Below are 25,145 nucleotides of genomic sequence, written 5' to 3' on the forward strand. Positions count from 1 at the left end.
TATATTATATTAGTCGCCTTTTTATTTTCATATCCTGTTTGTATCGTGTTTTAGGTCATGACATGAATTGACGTCCATACTTTTCATGTTGTCTTTTATAAAAATTCAACGATCACCTTGTTTTTCTAGGGATGGAAATAAGTAGGGTATGAGCAAATCCAGTTCCATGCTTTATTAGAAAAATGCGCTACGTACTCGTCAGGTGTTGATGCAACAAATACAAGATCAATGATAGTGATAAGTCTGGTTAGGCAAAAGGCTTAGAGGGTTCCTGTTTGCCTAACGCAGGTCGTGGGGTCCCCCACGTTTGCAAGACGTGAAGAGAGGTTCACTAGTATTTTCGTTGTTCTTCCTTTTATTCCAAGCTGATAAGAAACCAGCTGAGAATGTGAAGAAGGAAGGTGATGTATTTTTTGAAGTGAAGAATAGAAAGGAGCTGAGAGCAAGTTCCTAAGGGAGAGAAGAAGAAGAATCGGAGAGTTGGTGCCACTTCTACCGATTCTGGAATGATCCTTGTGTTGACGATGGTCTCCTTTTTATAAGGGATGAGGTTTCTCAAAGGGGAAACCTTGGACTAGTGAACTTTTGCAGTGGGAGACTTACCCATTTTGGGGTTGAAAGGTTTGGACCTGTGGGTAAAAGAGAGCTTCTTGTGCATGTGCTCTGCTTTTGCGGTTGGGAGAGTGGTCAAGCAATCAGTAAAGTGACATGTTACTATTCATGTTCCTTTTGTTGTTTACCATAGTTCCCGGGTTATGAAGCTTTCAACCCTTTAACCTTTTAAGCTAATACGTGTTTTAGTCATTTTTGTGAGATCTGAGCTACCCCGTGTGTCCATTACTTATTAATTATCAGGTTCATGATTAGACCACTTTATGTTAAAGTTACTTGTTGCTATGTTCATTCTCCCAAACTCAATATAATAATATCCTGTAAACCGGATTATATATCAAAATCAACTAGAGCTCTAAGCAAGAATATAACTTAAATAACTTTATTATATTGATATGAGTATGACTCACGTTAATAGCTCCAAACCTTTAGACGCGTATCACAAAATACCATACACTTTCCAAACCCATAAAAACTTTTATAGCTAATATCATTATCGGTTCATACCCGAATAACTGTCTCATTCATTAGCATTTCCGAATGTTTCAAATTGCAGATGGTTCCTCATCAACTCTCACATTAATATCTTTGTTCTTCAAATTGTCACCAACTAGAACTTTTTTCTCAACACATTTTCTGCTATTTCTCAACTCTCTTCGTGTTATTTTCTCCCGATTTCCCAACTGATCCCTTCAAATCGTATCTACATTTATCCTTTTAGTTTACAACTATTGTAGTGGAATAATATGGCTTATTTAAAGATGCCATTAGCCCAATTAAAAGAATGAGAGAAATCATTGATCAATTTTGATATTGTTATACCTCAAAACTAAATTATACTTCTTTACTTCTTTTTATGCATCCATGTTATTTTCAAAACTTACAAACTTGATCCACTTTTTAAATCACACAACATATACACAAAATAAAGCGGACATACGGAAATAAGAGGATTCCCATCCCTTCTACCAAATTATGTGTGGGTTTTCTTTATATTATAAAAAATGATTATAAATAGTTGTGAGTGGACGGGAGAGAAAATATGTTACTGTTTACTAATGAGGAAGACTTCTTTTCGGGTGGCTTTAAGAATGGAGTTATGTCACAGAGGAGTGGGTATTTCAGACATCCACTGTGATAGATGTGGGTACAAAGAAGAAACGGTGGAACATATCTTTGTGGCGTGTTTGTTCGCTCAAATAGATGTGGGTACAAAGAAGAAACGGTGGAACATATCTTTGCGGCGTGTTTGTTCGCTCGAAGTATTTGGTGGAACTTTTTTGTGTGGGTTAAGATGTTTTGAGGGGACATTCATACCAGTCAGGAGAACGATGCAGCTCATCAAAGTGGATGTGTTTTTGTGGATCTGTAATTGCTCAAATCTGCCCTCGATTGATTGGGAGAATTGGTTTCGTTCGATGTATCGAGTATGTTGTAATTTTCTTTTTTGCTGAACGTTTTGTATCGTTTTTCCCCAGCTCCTTGTTGGGCTCTATATATACACATATAGTGTGTTTGCCGCTCAAAAAAAAAACATAAATGTAATCAAATCTACCAAGATGCCCACTATACACGAAAGCAAATAAGATACAGAGAAGATGAAGTAAATAAAAATTATAGATAGCTTAAAAAGATGTGACTAAATATAAAATTCCAAATTCATCCAACAAACATCTATCATAATGTAAAATCTTCCAAACATGGTTTGTCTTGTTTGTAAAACATAAGTTGAAGGAAGGGTATGATGATTTTAGACAGGGGATAGAAAATGGACCCTGGAAAGAGGATACTCCTTTCCTGATATCCAAACACCTGTTTGTGACCACTGGATGTCCTCCCAATCAAGATTCTCTTCCAACACCTGTCCAAACACCAACACTCCATTCCATCAGATTCATGCATGTGAGATTAATTTTTTAAAATCATGCAACTTTTAAATAAAAAAAATATATATCTAATACGAAACTTTACATCAGTGTAACAACAATTTGCATAAGTGTAACCCGCCAAAAAGTGTGATGTCATATGTTTTTGTATTTTTTTTTAACAGCAGTGTAAGTGACCAAAAACCTGGTGTAAAAGAACGCTATGCTATTTTGTAATTTTTTATTTACATCATTAGTTAGATGCTTAGATGTTCATCGACGTTTGTGGAAAAAATGGTTAAAAAGTTCGCAAGGGAAGTAAGATTTCAATCGGGAGTTCTCATCAGAACCTGGTCCTATACATACATATATATATATGTGTGTGTGTGTGTGTTAGAAATTTGACCAATTTTGAGCCATGTGTGCATGAAGCACTGCCTCAAGGCCCTGGGGCGCTTTCCTGATCACCCCAGGCACGCTTTTTAAAACCAAGCAAAAAAACTATACGACTATTCAAACCCGGAATGGAATCAAACGGAAATGGAACAAAATGAAAGATTATACCTTTAGATGTTCAGGCGGCAAAGGGATGCCGATGGAGCGCATAAGCGTCTGAGGAAGAGGCTTCTTACACAAAGACCATCTGAATACATCCATCATATTGTTATTACCATTATTATTATGGTTATTGTTGTTATTATCGCTGTCCACGCCATTCGTATCCGTTTCATTTCCCGACTTCACCATCTTCTCTCCATTAAAACAAAGCTCAAACCTTCACAAAAACACACACGAAAAAACTTGTTATTGATTCGGTTCAGTAAGACGTTAGTCACGTTACAGCACAACATGATACTGGGGTGGTACCTTTGTGTAGGGCTTTCCAGGTACAGAACTTCGCCCTTTTTCAATCTAGCAGAGGTAAATAGAGGCTTCTTCAGACCTTTGTCTGCTATGGCACTTATACTATACTTAATCCTTCAAACACACAAATATACATTAAAAAATCATACGTTAGTCGAATAATATGCAGTTGAGGAAGGAGTTGTTGATGATATCGGTGTTGACAGTCTGGTTTGACCTAGAGATGCACAAAAAACCCCGGTTACGGACCCGACACGGAACCGGTTCGGCGGTTCCTACCCTACCCAACCTGTGGGTACATACCAGTTCCAGACCCGGGTGTAACCAAAGAAACCGAACCGGCCAAAACCCAAAAAAAACCCGGCCAAACCAGTCAAAAACCTGAACGTACCCGTAACCGGTTCCTACCCTACCCGGTTCTTGACTTTGTTGACTAAACCTGGACCCGGTTCCTACCCGGTTTTAGGTTCTAAAAAACGATTTGTGCACTCTAGTTGGCCTGTTTTTATGAAAATTCTGGGCCCAACCGCAAGCTAAAGGGCTCGGTTTTAGCGGTTTGAATGGTTTTTCCATTTTTCCACGACCTTTAGCTTGTATTAAATTATTTTATAACGGTAAAGAGTGTTCATAAATATTATACATATTACATATACATAACTGCATACTCCAAAAATGAAAAGGTAACAATAATATAGATTAAACGACTGGTCCCAAGTTCCAAACCGTAGCTGAACCGTCAAAACTCAGTTCTTTAAACCGCCTGAACCAGCAGATTTACTGTGGTCAGGGCAATTCAGTCGGATTTAACGGTTTATGAGCACCCCTAGTTGACAAGATCGTGAGATACTGAAAGAATATAGATCTGCGAATATGTAACGGGTCAATAAAAGAAAGAGAAAAGAAAAGGGTTTACCAAGGTTCATTGCAAAGGTTGTACTGTAATGTAACTTCACGCACAAATCTTTGTTGACGAAGCGCATTCTATGAAGAAAAAAGACAACTAATATAAGCAGTATACTTTTCAATGAACATGTAACTGAGAATTGAGACAGATAAACAAAAAATAATACAATATTACAATGCATAAGTGCAAGAACAAGATGAGGTTTGAGATGACACTCTAATATTATATATTTGAAAATATATATGAATAATATCCTACAGTAAGTAATTAATTATCATTATAAATCATGGGTTCCTCATATTCAACTTGATGGCTATAAGTGAAATATTATTTTTGATTGCAGAATTACTATTATGTAGAGAATAAATATAACATACAAGTAGATGAGTTACTAATGAATGCTTATGAATAAGATGCATAAAATGATGAAAGATATAATACCGAAGCTGCGGCTCTAGTAGTCATGGTGCGTTCCACAACCACAGGAGCAAGAGTAGGTTCCACAGTTGACGTATGTGTAAGACAAGGTTCAAGATCAATTGTCCCACCAGCTTTCTGAGAGTAAAAAAAAAACAGATGAAATAAGTGGATAGCCAATGGCAATAATAGAGTAAAGTACACGGAGGGTCCCTGTGATTTACCAAAATTTTGGATTTGGTCCCTAGCTTTTCAAAAGTACACAAACGCATTTAGTCCCCAGCCAACACATCTAAAGCTTTCAGCAGATCCAAGTTAGAGGCTAAATGCGTTACAAAGTGCAAACCACAGGGACCATCCATGTACATTCGGAAAAAGTTGGGGACTAAATGTGTTACAGAGTGCAAACCACAGGGAACATATGTGTACTTTATTCATAATAATATTTGTAAACCACAGGACCAAATCCAAAATTTTGGTAAACCTCAGGAACCATCTGTGTACTTTACTCATAATAATATTTGTAAGAAAAAGAAGTCTCACCTTGACAATGTGGCATCGCTCTACACGAAAACTGCAACCAGAATCAATAGCCGCCCCCCATGCACGAGAACGAACATTGTTTCGCAAAGTAGAAACATAACCTACATATTTACCAGAGATATAACTGAATTAGAAAAAAATGAATATTTTTTTAATTGGGTAACAGTAAATTAGCCGGAGAATATAAACGTACAATCTTGCGGAGGGAGGACTCTGACAGTAGTCCTTAACTCCTGAATAGCAGGTGGAGGAGGAGATGCAGTCGGGCGGCAGTAGCCCGTGTGCATTAAAACTAGAAAACAAAAAAAAAAAAACAAAGAGGCATAAGTTATAAGTGTCATAAAAGCCACTAATACAAGACTACGCATACAAAAAAGTGAAAAGACGAAATACCTGCAACAAGATCAGAGTCATGAGTGTATATATCTGTGCCCCATAACTGTCCACCTTTAACCTGCACATGCCAACATACAAGTATACAACAAAACATCAAGATAAGCTGTTCAAAATTAAATAAGTGCAACGGGAAGCAAATATCTTACTTGGCGATTTGTAGCGGTAACATGCTCGGCGGGTATACGAATTTCAAGGGTGGGAAAGCTTTTTGAGCTTTCGGACGTTTTATCAGTTTCGTTGGATGATTTATATCCATTCCACAAATTTAATAATTCCTGCATGCATTCACCAACTCTGTACACAACTGTTGAAACATCACTTTTCCCTACATTTAATGTGTCAAACCATAAAAGAAGTTATCATTTTTGTGGAACAAAGGAATCCGTCGAAAATGCAAAGTTTCACTTTATTAGCATGCTATTTTGAATACTAGTGTATGTACTACTGAATGCACCTTGGTATTTTTTAGTAATTAAGATTTACCATATTAATAACTACGATTTACTAGTGGGGCTCAGCGTTTTTTAATAAATTAAACTTGGTAAAAAAGTGCATGTTTCTTTATAGGACTATATAATATATATGAGGGGATTTAAGTTATTACACTGCACTCCTTAATAGTTAGTACTCACTAGATGTATTGTTATGTACATCAAACAATCACATGATTAAACTAACATAACATAAAAGAGCCGTCAGATTAAAACATGACTATTTTGTACCAGATTTATATAGAGTAGAATAAACTAAACTACGACAAAAGGTGAGACATGAGAGCAAACAAAATATTATACAGCACAAATTGAATATATATATATATATAGAGAGAGAGAGAGAAGAGGGTTATCTTGAGAACGCTAAATATTGTAAGAACCGTGAGAATGAATGAAAAAACCACAAGAACTTGGTCAAAAACAATTCAAATTAAAAAAAAAATACACTTATCATTATTATTCGAATAAAATATTAGAAATATTTACACATGTGTGAATTTGTTGTATTTACACGTGTAAAAAATATTATTAAGAGCGATTTTGAAATGAGAGAAGAATTATTTAAAGAGTAAATTTTTTTTTAATATTGTATTTTAGTTATAATGAGGTTTGTATTAAAAATTGATTTTGATTGGTTTTTTCATTCGTTCTCGTGGTTCTCGCGATATTTAGCGTTCTCAAGATAACCATCCCCTACATATATATGTGTGTGTGTGTGCGCGCGCATACACCATGGATAACTTCAAGTTACTACCAACCAGCCAGCATAAAACATCCTGATCAATGGTTTAAGATAATCTGCTTACCTGTAGACCTGCAAAATTTTAGAATATAGCGTATTTCAGTATATGTCTTAAGCTTGAAAATAACATATAAATGAGCTTTACATAAGCATGACAGTTATAATTGACAAGAAATCAGCATCAAGGCTATTAAGGAATAAAATCACTTATCAATAATACTACTTAAAAAAGAATTGCTCAACGGACAACCAAGTTATATAAACGAGCATACCCGTCATTATCTTGAGGACGAGATCTAAAGCGGGGATCTCGATTTGCAACCTGCGGACTGCCTCTAGGCCGAAGCATCCTTTTCCGCTGCTGAACACCGTAACTAAACCCTTCTCTCTCTCTGTCAGCACTCCCTTCCACGTCAGCACCCCCGTCATCTGAATCTTTATCGAAACCTTTGTTTCGTCTTTCGGAGCGTTCCCCTTCAGTATCAGCATCTTTCTCAGTCCCCCTTTCGTTATCCGTACTTTTCTGTTTTCCGAGATCCAAACCTCTCGACGACGATACATCCACATCTTCCTTTTCATGCGGTTGTAAACCGTCTTTCTCATTTACAACCCATGTATCCCTTTTACCATGATCTTTCACTTTCTCCTTGTCCTTTAGTGCGTCTTTTCTATCTTCCTTTGTCGGATCTTTCATCTCGTTATTCCGAGCTTCGATTCTCTCCTTGTTATTTTCTCCCCATTCCCGGTGTTTCGCGTCTTTCCGTTTCCGATCCCGCTCTTTGAGCACATCATCGCCTTTCGAATCAACCTTGTTCTCCGATACCGTCTCATGAGCTTCAGCGTTATGATCCTTCGCTTCGGTATTCAAGCCTTCGGTGTTACTTCGAGATGCATGCCATGGATCCATGTTTCCGCTAGTTGTATCGGGATACTTCCATGTCCTATGGTGCTCTTTCGATTCCTTCACGTTTACGTTACTATTCACTGGATTGTACCCATCCTTATCCGTCTTCACTTCATTTCTATAATCAGAATACGCGTTTCTCTCATACTTTGTTTCCTTATGATCATCCCCTCTGCCCGTATACCTAACGTCTTTCTCGATTTTAGCACCCTGATACAACTCTTTCGATTCCGCATTCACATCACGATTCTCAACCTTCATAGAATCTCTGATCTCAGCTCTTTCCTCAGGGTTGACAGGATGATCGGATTGAGAATCGGTCAAAGATGACGGCTGCTGCATACGATACATTTGAAGCAACGGTGGTCTTCTGCTATCCAGTTCGGTACGGGGGACTTTAGGCATACGCGCATCGTGCCCCGTATCGAAGGATGTGTGGTAATCAGTTGGAGCTGATGGATTTGGTAGTTTCGAGTTTGCTCCCCCGATGCCGGAGTATGTTCCGGAATCATCCGGAGGATGGGAATATCTGGAAAGGGAGGAATGACCTCCACTATCCTCGTGCACGCGCTTACTAGGCGTACCGCTCATACTGATCCTGCAAAATCAAACCCTAAAAAAATGAACAAATCATACAATCATATATGAAGCTGCGAAATAAAGCAAACATTTCCATAACCGACATCAAACATCATATCCTATATAGTGTATCTGCATTCCCATATGTGTATATCACTATATCCCTAAAAAGGCACATCAATTTCTATCAACTGATAATTTTCCGGAATTTCCTCCCTAAAAAGTGAGTTCATTTTCAGAAAGTGTGAGCTGGACCACGAGATTGTCGTCAGCGTAGACGAAAACATGAACTTTAATGGAGGAAAACCTGATTTTTAGACAAAAACATAACCTTTAACATTGTAATTTAAAATTTTCAATTCCAACACCTTCACAATGAACATAATTCCATAACAATACAACCATATGTCCACAAGATCTATTATTAAAACAAGCGAGAGTCGGACCCCTGTATTGTAGTCAGCTAAGAAGAAAACATACATTTCCTTTACAAAAACATCAAACTTAGTGAACCAAAACATTATTTTTTACACTGTATGTAAAAAACTTGTCAATCGAGCATCAAAACCCCCAAACAATACAACCATATAGCAACAAAACTTGTCAACAAAACAACAGATTCTCATAATTACAAACACAATCAAACTACCAAACACAAATACATACAATGAGCCGTACTCACCAAATCCACAAAATCAAATAACTGTAGCAAAAATATCCAAATTCAAAAGCCCTAGAACACCGTAACAGGAAAACTTAACCTAATTTGAAATGTTGTAGCATAATTGTAGCAAATAAACAGAAATTACAAGAAAAATAAGCAAAATCGAAACCCTAGAACACCGAAATATGATAAATTTAACCTATTTCAAATGTTGATGAAATTTGAGGGTTAGGGTTTCAAATTTTTGCAGGCGATTGGAGGATATGAAGCGGATTGAAGGTAGCAAAATGAGGAGAACTTACAGAGAAGTTGAATCGGAAAGTGAAGGGTGAATTGTTGGATCAAATGGGGATAATTTGGATCGATGAATTTGTGAAATTGTGAAGTATGGAGATGAATAAATGAAATATTGGTGACGGTGTGAGTTAAAAAGAAGATGTTTGAATGGTGGTGTGTTTTAGTCCATGTGGTTTTTATAAGTTTGCAAAAGTTGGTCTAAAAGTTGTATTCTAGAGCTACAATAAGTTGTAACTTTTATTATTTATTTATGATTTGATTGTTTTTAGATTTTTGTGTTTTGATGTTCATGACAATCATCCATATAGTGGTTACTTGCCACTTGGTTAGGTTTTCAAGAATCTATGCCATGATAAAAAGCAAAGATAGGATAAAATATCTTATTTGAACGCGTGTTTATTAAGAAATGTGACACACTTCAGGAGAGTTTCACTATTAAGGTTTCATAAATATATAGTCGCAAGTGAAGAAGAGTGTTATTGTTACTTGTTTGGGACAAAATATCTTATTTAAGCACTTCTCGTTATAACTATGTAAAAATAGTATCACCTGAATATAAATATTACCATACACACACGTGTATATATAGCAAATCTATTTGTTATGAAGTAAAAAAATTGGATATATATTGTATAAAGATTCTTATAGCTTATTGGACAAGCATCCTTTTTATATCATTTGATGAACGAAATTCATAAATCAAATGGTGTTTTAAGACGGTAGAAAAGATTCCGTATGTTGTTTAATGAGGTCTAAATTTACCAAACCAAACAAATTGATTTGGTCTATATAATGGAAAATAAAAACAAAGAGAATTTTTTTACAAGTATAGTTTTGGTAAACAAGTATTATGTTTTATGTAATTGGATCAGGTATCACCTAATATCATACTCATCTCATACCTACAATAAGAAATTTAAAACTAATATCATACCTCAATACACATTCCTAACAAAGGAGGGAATTAATCATTACAAGATTCTCATCGGCATATCTCTTGGGTGTATTAGCACATCATGTCGTAAGCATTGTATATCGACATGTCTCATCTGGGGGGGGGGGGGACATTAGAATGTACTCATGTAGCTAAGCACAATCTTTGGTTTTTAAAGGGTACATCGAATGTCAGTCTCATGACTTAGGTTAACATGTTAGAATATGTCACTTAGAATTTGTTATAAAATTCTTTCCATTTAGAAGATATGATTTAGTTAGAGAGTAAACTGTCAAAATGGTTCTTGAGGTTTAGTCACTTTTGCCATATTAGTTTAAAACTTAAACTTTTTGAATTTGGGTCCCCGTGGTTTCAATTTGTTGGCATTTTCATCCAAAATCAAAATCTAGTCAGATTTTTCAGTTAACACCCAACTTTTCTTTCTTTTTCCTGCCTTTTAATGAAGGGTAAAATGATCTTTTAAGATTTTATTATAACAAATTAAAAAATCTGACCATTTTAACCTTCATTAAAAGGGGGGAAAAAGACAAAAAAAAAACTAGATGTTAACTGAAAAATCTGACCAGATTTTGCTTTTAGATGAAAATGGCAACAAAATTGAAACCACAGAGACCCAAATTCAAAATGTTTGAGTTTTGGACTAAAGTGTCTAAAATGATCAAACCTCAGGGACCATTTTGGCAGTTTACTCTTTGATTAGATATGTTTACACTTATTTCTTATATAGTTGATAATAAATGCATAGTCTTTATGGTATGAACTAGGTTAGAACCCCGTGTATTACACGGGTTGACTAAATGTAATTCTATATACTAAATAATAAAACAATATATCTTTAAACACTCGTTTATTATAGGGTTGAATAGATATAATTTTATATAATGAAATACTAAAAAAATTATATCTTTAAAATCTATGTGTATTGTATGGGTTGAATAAATGTAATTTTCTTATATCAAATAATAAGAAAGTTATATCTTTTAAAACCCAGTGTATTATACGGATTGAATAATGTAATTTTGTGTACTAAATACTAAAAAAGTTATATCTTTAAAAAACATGTGTGTTGTATAGGTTGAATAAATATAATTTTATATACCAAATAACAAAGAAATTATAAATTTAGAATCCCCGTGTAATACATGGGTTAAATAAATGTAATTTTGTATAGCATCTGTTCAAAGTTTAGAGTAAGATAAGATTTAATATTGATTTATTATTTATTTAATTAATATAAAATATGTAAAAAAGAGGCAGGATAATATTAACATATTATTAAATTTTTATGCATGATAAAATTAGTATATCATATTATTAATTATCCAATATCATGATTAATATATATTATTAGATATCCAAACGGATTAAATAAATCTAGAATGATTGGATATATTAATTAATTATAATATAATATTTTAGGCGGAAAAATCTCATATAGAGTACTCCGTAGAATGTCATGTGTCCCTTATATGGTTTCTTTTATTATATAGTATAGATGTAATATACCACTCAATATAACAAGCACACATCCACGTTATATGTATTTAAAACCGACATTCTAAAAGGAGGAACAAGTGTTAGCCGATCAAGAAAATGAATGTTGGCCTATTACCAACAACAACCATGTAGTTAACAGCAAATGAGTTATTCAAATTCAATAGCTTTTAAGCAATCTCCCAACATGAAAAATCCAAATACAATAACCTCTATTTCCTATGTTTAGCGGCTTGTTTTCCTTGTCCTTTCTTAGGCGGTCCCTTGCCACGACGCTTCAACATTTCAAGTTTGGACAACCGCCTGCAAAAGTAAGTCAGCATTTATATGTAATTTATAAGTTTGACTGCATTTATATTAAACAGAAGCTATGGTTTTACTAGTTTCTGAAGATATTAAACAGAAGCTATGGTATATTCGTTTTTTACGACTCTCACAAGAAACTAGATATGTAATAATAATAGACTATATTTCATATTGATGGATCAAATGGGTTAAAGGTGGTAATGTCGACCTATTTACCTATAATTAAGTTGATATAGAGATTATATATTATTTCGACGTGTCAGATGGGTCAAAAGTTGTCCAAAGGATATTGAAATGCTTAAACCTTCTAAGGGTGTAAGGAGTGGTTAAACACTTTGAAGTGGCAAACCAAAAAACCGACCAATCAGAGCGCGCCATGTCAATCAGTCAAAAGTGTTTAAACTTTGCTGAAAATTGTTGGCAGTGGTTTAAACACTTGCTGAGTGGCAAACTTTTTTTATTTTATGTTTTTTTTATATTTAAGATAAAATGAAAAAAACATAAACTTTTTAAAAATAAAAATAAAGCATCACATTTTAATTAAAAATAAAGCATTACATCTTAAATAAAAATAAAAGATTACATTTTAAATAAAATCTAACTTAAAAAAAAACTAAAAATCACAAGGCCATCCATATTTTTTTGCGATCTCACGTTTTCTAGCGAGTGTGATTTCCAACATCGCAGGGTGAACATTGTCGGTAGGCCGATTATACGTCTCCAAGTCCTTGTCGAACATTGTTTGTCGCAACGCCTCTCGTTGCCAAGGTCAAATATTTTTCTTCTCGTATACGTTTAATTTCCATTATCTCTTTTTTCATGGCCTTGTACTCTTCGAATTTGTGTGTTATATCTCTTGGATCTTCGTTTCTTGAAGACGGCCCTTTGTCCTTTTTCTCCTTTCTCGTTTGTCGTCTTGGTGGTGGTGGTGAAGGATCCTCGTTTATGTCGGGAATATCGAATCCGCTCGAGATTTCGAAATTCGGTGATCCTCGTGTATAATTTCCCGAATCCGATGACTTTCTTTTTAGACCCGAACCGGAGCTTTCTTCATTCAACAAAGATACCGGCGACCACTTTTGATTTGTTCTAACAACCTCCCAAGCCGCAACATGAGCGAAATCAATTTCTTCTTTGCTTTTGTAATCCTTTAGCGCTTGTTTCATTACATAAGCATCGTCACTCCCGCTAGGACGTAAACGATCCTAAAATAATAAATTATCAACAACTAAATCCAAATATTTCGTTAAAAAATAAACCGTATAAAAAAAATTACCGCTTGATGATATAGACCATTGAATGTGTTAATTTTTGTTTGCATCGTCATCCATTTTGAGCGAACTTGGTGGTGAGTTCGGTTACTTCCTCCGACCGTTTCATTGTAGTGGTTTAGAACTTTCTTCCAAAAGCCATCCTTCTTTTGTTGATTGCCTTTCTTTTTATTCAAAGTGCAATGAACAAAAGCCTTTGCCAACGCCTCTTCTTGTCTAGGCGACCAACTTTCCCGTTTGGCTTTTCCTTTTCTTTCCGGTTCATCCGCAACATCATCATCATCATCATCATCTAACTCTTGTTCTTGGGTTTCCGGCACGAACTCCATATCGGCTTCATGTTGTACGTCTCTCGGTGATTGTGACATTGGGTTTTAAAAAGCAAACGGGTCAAAAGCATTTTGTGCTTCTGGGGAGTAATCATAATAACCGGCTTGAGTCATCCTCGGACCGTATTGCATCCAATTTTGGGTGGGTTGGGTATCATAACTGAAAGGTTGATGCATGGGTTGGTTAAAATAAAATGGAGGTTGGGTTTGATTCGCAAACCCAAGTTGCGGATTAAACGGGACACTAGTACCACCCGAACCACGTTTATCTTGAGCCCTCGACTTTGAACCGGACCCTACCATTTTCTTCTTGCCTTCACCCTTCTTTGAGCCTTCCATATTTTTCAAAATAATTGAAAGTGTTGTAGATTGAAATGTAAAAGAGGATCAGAATGAAAGTTCAAGACTAAGACTATGGTGTAATTTTTCAAAATATTTGGGTAGTATTTATGGTGTAATTTTTCAAAACAATTTTTTTTCTACCTTTAACGTTATTATTACCGTTGGAGGACAAAACAACGGTCAAAAATCATTCTTCCCGATTCGGCATGCTGTCCCCGATTCCTTTCCTTTGCCGCGTCCCAAAAACATCGGCGCCGGTGTTTGCCGACCGTTGCCGCGTCCCACACCGTACACCCTAAATCTATATCTATATAATATAATAAATGAGATGAATTTGTGACACTTGGCATATTGTGGTGTAACCTCAAGGTAAAGGTGCACAAATCGGGTTAGGATTTCAACCCGAACCGGGTTCATACCTGGTTGGGGCTAGGTTAAAAATATTCAAATCAGGTTGGCATGCACTCAAACAGGGTTGGGTTCTAACCAGGTTGGGAGACCACATAACCAAACCCTATGAAACGGATTCGGGTTGGGTTGGGACTGGGTTGAGTTCACAAACTGAGTTCAACCCTATTGTTCAACTCTATTAATATAAAATTCTCAAAAAAAATAATAAACATAAATAACTTAAAAATTCTTACTTTATTTATTTTGTAATATAATAACTAAACTGAATATATAATTTTATTAAAAAAAACTTACGACATGAAATACAACTTTTTTTACATTTGATTCGTCATCTTCAGTAAGTTTAGTAGAGGAACAACCCATATTGACATATTGATGTTCGCTTTCGATTCCATAGCGTTTCGGGAGCGTTTATTCTTTTGTTTTTTAGTGTTGTGATTTAACCAACACCTTTAATGCATATTTAGAGTATGTTTGGCATGGAGCTTTTAGGGGCTTCTAGCTTTAAGCTTTTAAGAAAAAGGTCCTATTCAATAAAAAGCCTTGTTTGGTTGAAGGAGCTTAAACCTTTTGGTTGAACGTTCCTACTATTAGCGTTTAGAATGAGCTACAAGCTTTTAGGAAAAAATGACTTTTTAACCTCTAAAGATAATGAACTTTTTAATGAATAAACTTTTTAAATTTTTAGTTATGTCCATTTTGGTCATTTATATATTTTATTAAAAGCTTCAGCTACTCTGCCAAACACCAAATATATCTAAAAAGCTACAGCTACCAGCTAACAGCTTCCAGCCACTAGCTACCAGCTTCCAGCTACCAACCAACAGCTACTTTTGCCAAACATACCCGTATTCTAACATTTGGAATGAAAAAAAGATCAAAAAATCGACATCAAATGTATTGTGATGGTAAAAAAAGTCATTAAAATAGTTGTTGGGTAATTGCTAGTTCAATGCATCTGGACGGGTTCGAGATATCAGGTTCAAACTGTCACACCCCAACCGATGGCGGAAACATCGGGGCATGGCACTGAGCGAAACCGATTGTCCAAGAGAAATTCCATAACAACTACTTTACCGAATAGTTAATATTATGTGTCATACCATAACCTATTAAGTAAGTACATTATTACAGATAGCGGTATCTCAAAGACGAATAACATGTTCCGACAACTCAGATTAAAATAAAATAATTTGTCTTTGTTTCTAGACTCTCAATCCTACTTGATTCCATGAAAAGCAAGCAACATCCTAGCATCTCAAACACCTGCCACATATGTTAAATAAAGGTCAATACACATAGTGTAAAGGTGAGCATACAAGTTTGATAGTATAATAGAGTTCGAAATCGTCTACGCATAACCAGCATGTAACATGTAGCAAAGTGAAAGCAAGTAGGTTATCGACAAAGAAATATGCACAGACGTGACTGCGAGTTGTAGAATGCGCAACACATATCCCCACTGGAACACGTGAAGTAAAACCCTTAACAACCCTTGTCCATGATAGGTGTTGAGTCCAAACTATAGTACTATCGTTGCTAAGGTGTCAGGCAACAATCACTCTGTTAACATAACATACAAGCATTCATCGAATAACATGTAACATGTAAATACGGTCAGCGTATAAATAGTGTTTGCGTTGTGTGATCGATGTGATTTGAGTATAGATAACGTATGTAACACCCAAAAGTGCATAAAGCAAAAAGGGATCGAGTATACTCACAGATTGTGCTTAACAAGTAAACACTCTCTTGGATTAAAGGGAACGCTGAGAGAGATTAGCCTGAACAGTTAACGATAGCGTAAGCGAAGAACGGCGCGTAAAACGGTGCAGAGTGACCAAGTATCGGATGGCAATCCGATCGGATGGTCATTCGATCGGATGTTAATCCGTTCGGATGGTCATCTAATCAGATGGCCATCCGATCGGATGGCCATTCGGTCGGATTGACATTCGCTTGGTAAGGATGTGTTTGGGTATGATGGCTTTCAAGTTTTCGTTGTAGCATTTTGAAAAGAGAGAAGTATCTCTACCTTTCAGGTCGTTCGATCGAACGACGGTTTGATCGGATGGCGGTCCGTCCGGCGAGGTATTTTTCAGAGAACAAGTTCACAGCAGGATTATCATCCCATCGGATGGTCTTCCGATCAGGTGGCAATCCGTCAGATTTGAACATGTTGAAAATTGTTAAGTGTTGAACCTCAAGTGCAATCCGATCGGATTGCGGTTCGATAGGATGGCAATCCGATCGGACGGCGATCTGTCCCGAGATTTGACCTTTTTGCAGTCTTGAAAGTTGTTAAGTTTTGAGATTTGGGCGAACGGCACGCATCCTTCCAGTTACGATGTGACTTCAAGTCGTTGGAGTCTGTCGAGACTTTAGTGAGAGTTTTGTAAAACCAAAATAAAGCACAGAGCAAGTCGTCAAGGTTCGGGTTTCACCCTTGACTTAACAACTTCGTTCCCGTTCGGATTAAATAAAGAGGAATTATGCGTTAAAGTATGGATTTCACTCCTGATTCAACACAAATTTTCCCCCGTTTGTAGATAAAAATGCGGGTCGAACAAGCGATTTAGTCAAGAGTTTGCGGTTTTCACACCTAATCTCGACCTAATCACTCGTTCATTTGGAGGTAGTGTGCAGTGATAGTGTAGTGTTCAGCGAGTGCAAGCGAGTATAGCAAGTAAGCTTGTGCGGAACCCTGCAAGGCAGGCACAAGTTGGTCTGTTGGTACTTAGACTATAGACTAGGTCGTTTCTAAGACATCGGCCCGGCTAGGTCGAGTCTCGCCTAATTCCCTATAGTTATGGCTCTGATACCAATCTGTCACACCCAACCAATGGCGGAATCATCGGGGCGCGGCACTGAGCGAAACAGATTGTTCAAGAGATTCCACAACAACTATTAAATTACCAAATCTTTAACGTTAATATCCCATACTACTAACAGATAAAGTAAAAATAGTTATTACAGATAATTGTCTCAAAAACAAGTAAATTGTTCCGACAACTCAGATTTTTTTATTAGGTTTGTTTCTAGACTCCATCCTAGCTTGGTTCTAGCAAATAACAAGCAAGCATCCTAAGCACCTGTCACATATGTTAAAATAGAGGTCAATACACATAGTGTAAAGGTGAGCATACAAGTTTGATAGATATAATAGAGTTCGAAATCATTTACGCATAACCAGCATGTAACATGTATAAAGTGAAGGCTAGTAGGTTATCGACAGAGAAATATGCATAGATGTGACTGCGAGTTGTAGAATGCGCAACACATATCCCCCTGGGACACGTGAAGTAAAGCCCTTAACAACCCCTGTCCACGACAGGTGCCGAGTCCAAACTATAGTACTATCGTTGCTAAGGTGTCAGGCAACAATCACTGTGTTAACATAACATATAAGCATTCATCGAATAACACGTAGCATGCAATAACGGTTAGCGTATAAATAGTGTTTGCGTTATGTGTCGATTGTGATTTAGAATAAGTAACGTATGTAACACCCAAAAGTGCGTAAAGCAAAAAGGGATCGAGTATACTCACAGATAGCGTTTAACAAGTAAACACTCTCTTGGATTAAAGGGAGCGCTGAGAGAGATTAGCCTGAACAGTTAACGATAGCATAAGCGAGGAACGACGCGTAAAACAGTGCAAAAGTACCAAGTGTCGATTGGTAATCCGATCGGATGGCCACTCGATCGGATGTCAATCCGTTCGGATGGTCATTCGATCGGATGGCCATTCGTTTGGATTGACATCTGTTTGGAAAGGATGTGTTTGTGTATGAGGGGTTTGAAGTTTTCGTTGTAGCATTTTGAAAACAGAGAAGTATCTCTACCTTTTAGGTCGTTCGATCGGATAGCGATCCGTTTGGCGAGGTATTTCTCAGAGAACAAGTTCATAGCAGGATTAACATCCAATCGGATGGTCTACCGATCGGGTGGCAATCTGTTAGATCTGACTATACATTGAACATGTTGAAAATTGTTAAGTGTTGAGACCAAGTGCAGTCCGATCGGATTGCGGTTCGATCGGATGGCGATCCGATCGAATGGCAATCCGATCGGACGGCAATCCGTCCCGTGACCTGATCGTGTTGCTAACTTGAAAATTCGTTAAGTTTTGTGGTTGTTCGAGACGATATGACAACGTGCTAAACAACAAAAAACCCGTCAGGACCCAAGTGTCCCGATCGAACAGGATCACCCAAGTCCGATCAGTCAACTGTTCGAGACGGTTGTTCATGTTTAATCCGAAATCAGTTGTCTCTTGGATAGAATTCAGAGCTTGAACCAACACATCACTAAGAAGGAGTAGAAGATCAGAATCAGAGCTGGTTCTGATCTTCTACTCAGTCTTAGTGAAGTATTGGTTCAAGATCTGAATTCTATCCAAGAGACAAATGATTTCGGGTTAAACATGAACAACCGTCTCGAACAGTTGACTGATCGGACTTGGGTGATTCCTGTTCGATCGGGACACTTGGGTCCTGACGGGTTTTCTGTTGTTTAGCACGTTGTCATATCGTTTCGAACAACCACAAAACTTAACGAATTTTCAAGTTAGCAACACGATCAGGTCACGGGACGGATTGCCGTCCGATCGGATTGCCATTCGATCGGATCGCCATCCGATCGAACCGCAATCCGATCGGACTGCACTTGGTCTCAACACTTAACAATTTTCAACATGTTCAATGTATAGTCAGATCTAACAGATTGCCACCCGATCGGTAGACCATCCGATTGGATGTTAATCCTGCTATGAACTTGTTCTCTGAGAAATACCTCGCCAAACGGATCGCTATCCGATCGAACGACCTAAAAGGTAGAGATACTTCTCTGTTTTCAAAATGCTACAACGAAAACTTCAAACCCATCATACACAAACACATCCTTTCCAAACAGATGTCAATCCAATCGAATGGCCATCCGATCGAATGACCATCCGAACGGATTGACATCCGATCGAGTGGCCATCCGATCGGATTACCAATCGACACTTGGTACTTTTGCACTGTTTTACGCGTCGTTCCTCGCTTATGCTATCGTTAACTGTTCAGGCTAATCTCTCTCAGCGCTCCCTTTAATCCAAGAGAGTGTTTACTTGTTAAACGCTATCTGTGAGTATACTCGATCCCTTTTTGCTTTACGCACTTTTGGGTGTTACATACGTTACTTATTCTAAATCACAATCGACACATAACGCAAACACTATTTATACGCTAACCGTTATTGCATGCTACGTGTTATTCGATGAATGATTATATGTTATGTTAACACAGTGATTGTTGCCTGACACCTTAGCAACGATAGTACTATAGTTTGGACTCGGCACCTGTCGTGGACAGGGGTTGTTAAGGGCTTTACTTCACGTGTCCCAGGGGGATATGGGTTGCGCATTCTACAACTCGCAGTCACATCTATGCATATTTCTCTGTCGATAACCTACTAGCCTTCACTTTATACATGTTACATGCTGGTTATGCGTAAATGATTTCGAACTCTATTATATCTATCAAACTTGTATGCTCACCTTTACACTATGTGTATTGACCTCTATTTTAACATATGTGACAGGTGCTTAGGATGCTTGCTTGTTATTTGCTAGAACCAAGCTAGGATGGAGTCTAGAAACAAACCTAATAAAAAAATCTGAGTTGTCGGAACAATTTACTTGTTTTTAAGACAATTATCTGTAATAACTATTTTTACTTTATCTGTTAGTAGTATGGGATATTAACGTTAAAGATTTGGTAATTTAATAGTTGTTGTGGAATCTCTTGAACAATCTGTTTCGCTCAGTGTCGCGCCCCGATGATTCCGCCATTGGTTGGGTGTGACAGATTGGTATCAGAGCCATAACTATAGGGAATTAGGCGAGACTCGACCTAGCCGGGCCGATGTCTTAGAAACGACCTAGTCTATAGTCTAAGTACCAACAGACCAACTTGTGCCTGCCTTGCAGGGTTCCGCACAAGCTTACTTGCTATACTCGCTTGCACTCGCTGAACACTACACTATCACTGCACACTACCTCCAAATGAACGAGTGATTAGGTCGAGATTAGGTGTGAAAACCGCAAACTCTCGACTAAATCGCTTGTTCGACCCGCATTTTTATCTACAAACGGGGGAAAATTTGTGTTGAATAAGGAGTGAAATCCATACTTTAACGCATAATTCCTCTTTATTTAATCCGAACAGGAACGAAGTTGTTAAGTCAAGGGTGAAACCCGAACCTTGACGACTTGCTCTGTGCTTTATTTTGGTTTTACAAAACTCTCACTAAAGTCTCGACAGACTCCAACGACTTGAAGTCACACCGTAACTGGAAGGATGCGTGCCGTTCGCCCAAATCGAGGCGAGAGCACAGTCCCGAAAGCCAAAGTGCGCACCAAATGTCACACCCGGTGGCCGCCCCTTCATAGCGTCGATGACGCTATTGACGAGTGCCATTTCTTCTTCATGGGTCCAGGATGCCATAGCGGGGGGGGGGGGGCAGTGGGTTAGCCGGTGGGGTTGGGTTCGTGGGATGGGGGGGGGACAGTGGGTTAGCGGTTTCGAGAGAAGTGGGTAGCCGGTGGGGTTGGGTTCGTGGGATTGGGGGACCAGTGGGTTGGGGTTACAATATATGTTTGGTGTCCCCAAAGGTCCAAACCGTTTGAATTTTAAATTCAAATTTTGAATGTCCGCTATGACGTGGCGGGTGAGCGAATGGGAGGCAGCCAGCTAGCATGGCCATACCGCCCCACGCCCGGCTTGAAGGCCAAGCCCCAAGGGCCACGCCTCAACCCAAGCTCACCCGGGATGGTGGCTTGGGCGTTTTCCCCCAACCCACGCCCCAACCCAAGCCCCATACCCCATGGCCTTAGAGTGTTATCTAGCCTTGTATGAACCAACATTAATCGACCTTTTTTTTCAAAGTGAACTTCATTAGAAACAGCGCCAAACCCCAAAATGAGGCGGCCCCAAAACAAACAGGATTCCATAATTACAAATTTGCGCCAATCACTCAATGATACCCTACTCTTTTTGTTTCTATAGTTATACCATAAAAAACCTTACGAATTGATTTCGCTAATAATCTTTTCAATCTATAATCGACCCTATCTTCATTTAACTTCAAGCTCAAGCTCAACCTCAACCATTATATATATATTATATATATTGTTACCGAAGGGTCATGAATAGTAACTTTATTTTTATAATAATATATAGCTTTTTATTATATATATATATATTGTTACCGATAATATATAGCTTTTTATTATTATATTTACTTTACTAACATATTTTTATTTATTTTTTTTAAACCACATAATTCCTTTACCAATTTTTTAATAATTCTTTTTCTTTTTATAGAACATATATTAATTTATCAATTAATTTGATACTTCTTTAATAAATTACGTTTGCAACTTTTTTATAAAAACTTAAGTACGTAGTTGTGCTTAATTTTTTTCCTTTAACATTCCGTTATAAGTTTTGTTAAAAACGAAGTTGTACTCAAAATACGTTTTAATGGCTTGGCTTTCTAAACGACATGTCTTATATTCAAAAAACATATGTGTTAAATTATAATTTGCTCGATTTCGTCGTAACGCGCAGTAATTATTAAATTTCAACTATACAATCATTATATTGTTTCGATGACTTACAATAATCATTCCACTAGAAACTCAAATGCATCGATACACACTCTCCTCATCTTCACTACCTCTTCCTCAAACCCACCAACCAAATCCTCATCCAAAACCCCCACTACAAAACCCTCTTCTACACACCTTCAAAACCCCATTTGAACTCAAACAATTTCACACCCAAATCATCAAAACAAACACACCCATATCTATACTCCAACTTACCCATATAGCCTCCATTTGTGCACTCACTCCCAGCTTCCCATACGCTACAAAACTCATTCAACTCTCTTGCACTAACGAGACTGACATATGGAACCATTGTTTGAAACAATTAGCTGATAGTGATACCCCTAATAATGCTGTTCGTTTGTTCATTCAATTATGCACGCAAGGTGTTTGTTTAAATGCTTTTAGTTTTTCGCATTTTATTAAAGCTTGTACGAGACTTGAGGACGGGTTATATGGGAAGATTGTTCATGGGTTTATTGAGAAACATGGGTTTCAATCCAATTTGTATTTGCTAAATGGTATGGTGCATTTGTATGTGGTTTCGGGTGAGTTTGAGAGTGCGCGCCAATTGTTTGATAAAATGCCTGACCGAGATGTTGTTACGTGGAACATAATGATTAAGCATTTGGTGAAAAGGGGGGATGTGGATGAGGCGTATGCGTTGTTCGGTAGGATGCCGGAGAGGAATGTGAGGTCGTGGACGGCTATGATCATGGGGTTTGTTAACATTGGAAAACCGAAGGAAGCGATTGAGCTTTTTAATAAGATGGAAGAGGAAAATGTACGTCCGAATGAGGTTACGGTGGTGGCGGTTCTTGCAGCGTGTGCGGATCTTTGCGTGCATGATTTAGGGAAAAAGATTCATGAGTTCTCGAACCGAAGTGGGTTTAAAACAAACGTTCGCATTTGCAACACGTTGTTGGATATGTACATTAAATGCGGATGTCTAGAAGCGGCTCGTAGTGTTTTCGACGAGATGGAGGAGCGAACGGTTGTGTCGTGGTCGGCTATGATCCAAGGGTTAGCGATCAACGGAAAGGGCGAGGAAGCTTTAACGTTATTCTCCAAGATGATCGATTTACGAATCAAACCAAACGCGGTAACATTTATCGGACTCTTACATGCTTGTAGCCACATGGGGATGGTAAACGAGGGCCACGAGTATTTCACCAGCATGAGTAAAGATTACGGTATAGTTCCCCAAATCGAACACTACGGTTGTATGGTTGATCTTCTCAGTCGGGCCGGGTTACTCAAAGAAGCGCGTGAGTTCATAAAAAGTATGCGTGTTAAACCAAACGGGGTGGTATGGGGCGCACTTCTTGGCGGCTGCAGGGTCCACAAGAACGTTGAATTGGCCGAAGAAGTGATCGAACATCTTCTTGAACTAGATCCGCTTAACGATGGGTACTATGTTGTTTTATCGAACATTTACGCAGAAGCTAAGAGGTGGGAAGATGCTGCAAGAGTGAGAAAGTTGATGAGAGAGAAAGGCGTGAAGAAAACACCCGGGTCAAGTTCAATTTCCGTTAACGGTGTAGTGCATGAGTTTGTGGCTGGAGACGAGTCTCATCCGCAGACCGAAGCGATACAAGAAAGATGGGAGAAGTTGTTAGAAGAAATGAGGTTGAGAGGGTATGTACCGAACACTTCGGTTATTGTTCTTGACATAGAAGAGAGCGAAAAAGTCAAATTTGTATTGCGACATAGTGAAAAGTTAGCGGCTGTGTTTGGTTTAATTAATACAGCGAAGGGAACTCCGATTAGGATCATGAAGAATCTTCGTGTTTGTGAAGATTGTCATGCTGCTTTGAAGTTGATTTCGGAGATTGTTGATAGGGAGATAGTAGTAAGGGATAGGAACCGGTTTCATTGCTTCAAAAATGGTGTGTGTTCGTGCAAAGATTATTGGTAATGGAATCACTCTCGTGTTGCTTGGTTGCGACATAAGGGAACTTGTAATTGCGGTCCTGCATGCATTGTATTTTATCTCAAACTGGTCAAATGCATATAGTCGAAGTTTAGCTAAAGGGACAAAACGCGGTGTATGATTTGGCTCTAATCGATTTTGTTAGATTCTTATCGTGGTGATATTGTTCTTGTAATCATACGTTAACGTTGTTTATTTATTAAAAATTTGTAATTTTTTTTTGCAGAATATGTGATAAAAATCTAGCTTAGCAAAAGATCCCAATGTGAAACAAGCAAAATATGCCAGCAATATAAGTTAAAAATAGCATAGGACATTATATAAAAATCAAGCAAAATGCAAAAGTTTGTGTGTTGTTGCTTTCTAACAAACAGAACATGCCGGCAATGGAAGTTACTAACTTTTTTTTTAAAAAAAAAAGAGAACTTCATTAGAACCGCCGATCCGAAAACCGGGCCGACCAAACAACAACAGAGACTACATAAATACAAATTTACACCAATCCGACCATTGAACGGTCTTGAAATTCGATCTATTCTTAAACCATAAATAGCCTAAAGACTTAACTTCACTGAATATGTCGTCCACCTTAGGCATAGAGCCCGAAGACACCGCCTTGTTCCTAGCCTTTCACAAGCTCCAACATGAGATAACCATGATGCCTTCTAGCGCCGCCTTCCTCACCGTTTCCATACAACCGACGTTCTGAACCGGATTAAAACTAGGAAGGAAATAGAAATCCTCCCAAGTAAAAAATTAATGAGTTATATAACCCTCAAATCAACATTGAAACAAAATAAACCTCAAGTCGAGAATTTGATATTTGAAACAATGTAACACTCACTTTTAATACTCTTCGACCATCCAAAATAAAGAAACTAAAAAACGCGTAAAAACATGACATGTCACATGCTACATTAGAAAAATTTATTCTCTAAAAACACTCAAAACTCACCGAATAAGAAAACCCAAAAACACCAAAATATATTGCCACATCATCACCACTTTATATTATTTATAGCTACTCGCCTCTCTTTCTATATATATTTTATGATTAAAAAGTATAAGGGGCCCACCTTAATCCATTTTTTCTTGTTTTTAGCCAAGAACAAGATCAAAATACAAATGTCAAAAATGAGCTCCGCAATAAGAAAGAATGACTTACGC

At 37.6% G+C, this 25,145-nt stretch overlaps 2 protein-coding genes across 5 annotated transcripts; one reads left to right on the forward strand and one right to left on the reverse strand.

The window, feature by feature from the left end:
• Nucleotides 1–2,211: 2,211 nt before the first annotated feature.
• Nucleotides 2,212–9,442, reverse strand: LOC110890267. 4 transcript variants are annotated; one of them, XM_022137866.2, is made up of 12 exons: nucleotides 9,287–9,442; nucleotides 7,110–8,339; nucleotides 6,902–6,909; nucleotides 5,748–5,905; nucleotides 5,599–5,659; nucleotides 5,399–5,497; nucleotides 5,206–5,306; nucleotides 4,687–4,800; nucleotides 4,255–4,322; nucleotides 3,345–3,455; nucleotides 3,042–3,252; nucleotides 2,212–2,473 (listed from the first exon to the last, which is right to left on the reverse strand). In XM_022137866.2, exons 2-12 carry the CDS (start codon nucleotides 8,330–8,332, stop codon nucleotides 2,363–2,365), a joined length of 2,265 nt encoding a protein of 754 aa, XP_021993558.1. In that variant the 5' UTR covers nucleotides 8,333–8,339; nucleotides 9,287–9,442; the 3' UTR covers nucleotides 2,212–2,362. The 4 variants fall into 4 exon arrangements, with proteins under 4 accessions (XP_021993558.1, XP_021993555.1, XP_021993557.1 ...); XM_022137863.2 differs by having other exon boundaries at nucleotides 5,748–5,926; XM_022137865.2 differs by having other exon boundaries at nucleotides 5,748–5,926; nucleotides 7,110–8,354; nucleotides 9,287–9,409.
• A 12,621-nt stretch (nucleotides 9,443–22,063) lies between these two features.
• LOC110890266 (pentatricopeptide repeat-containing protein At5g66520) lies at nucleotides 22,064–24,203 on the forward strand. Its single transcript, XM_022137861.2, has one exon. It carries the CDS (start codon nucleotides 22,080–22,082, stop codon nucleotides 23,961–23,963), a length of 1,884 nt encoding a protein of 627 aa, XP_021993553.1. The 5' UTR covers nucleotides 22,064–22,079; the 3' UTR covers nucleotides 23,964–24,203.
• Nucleotides 24,204–25,145: the final 942 nt, after the last annotated feature.

Source organism: Helianthus annuus, chromosome 11 (assembly GCF_002127325.2).
Source record: "Helianthus annuus cultivar XRQ/B chromosome 11, HanXRQr2.0-SUNRISE, whole genome shotgun sequence".
Taxonomy (NCBI): Eukaryota; Viridiplantae; Streptophyta; class Magnoliopsida; order Asterales; family Asteraceae; genus Helianthus; species Helianthus annuus.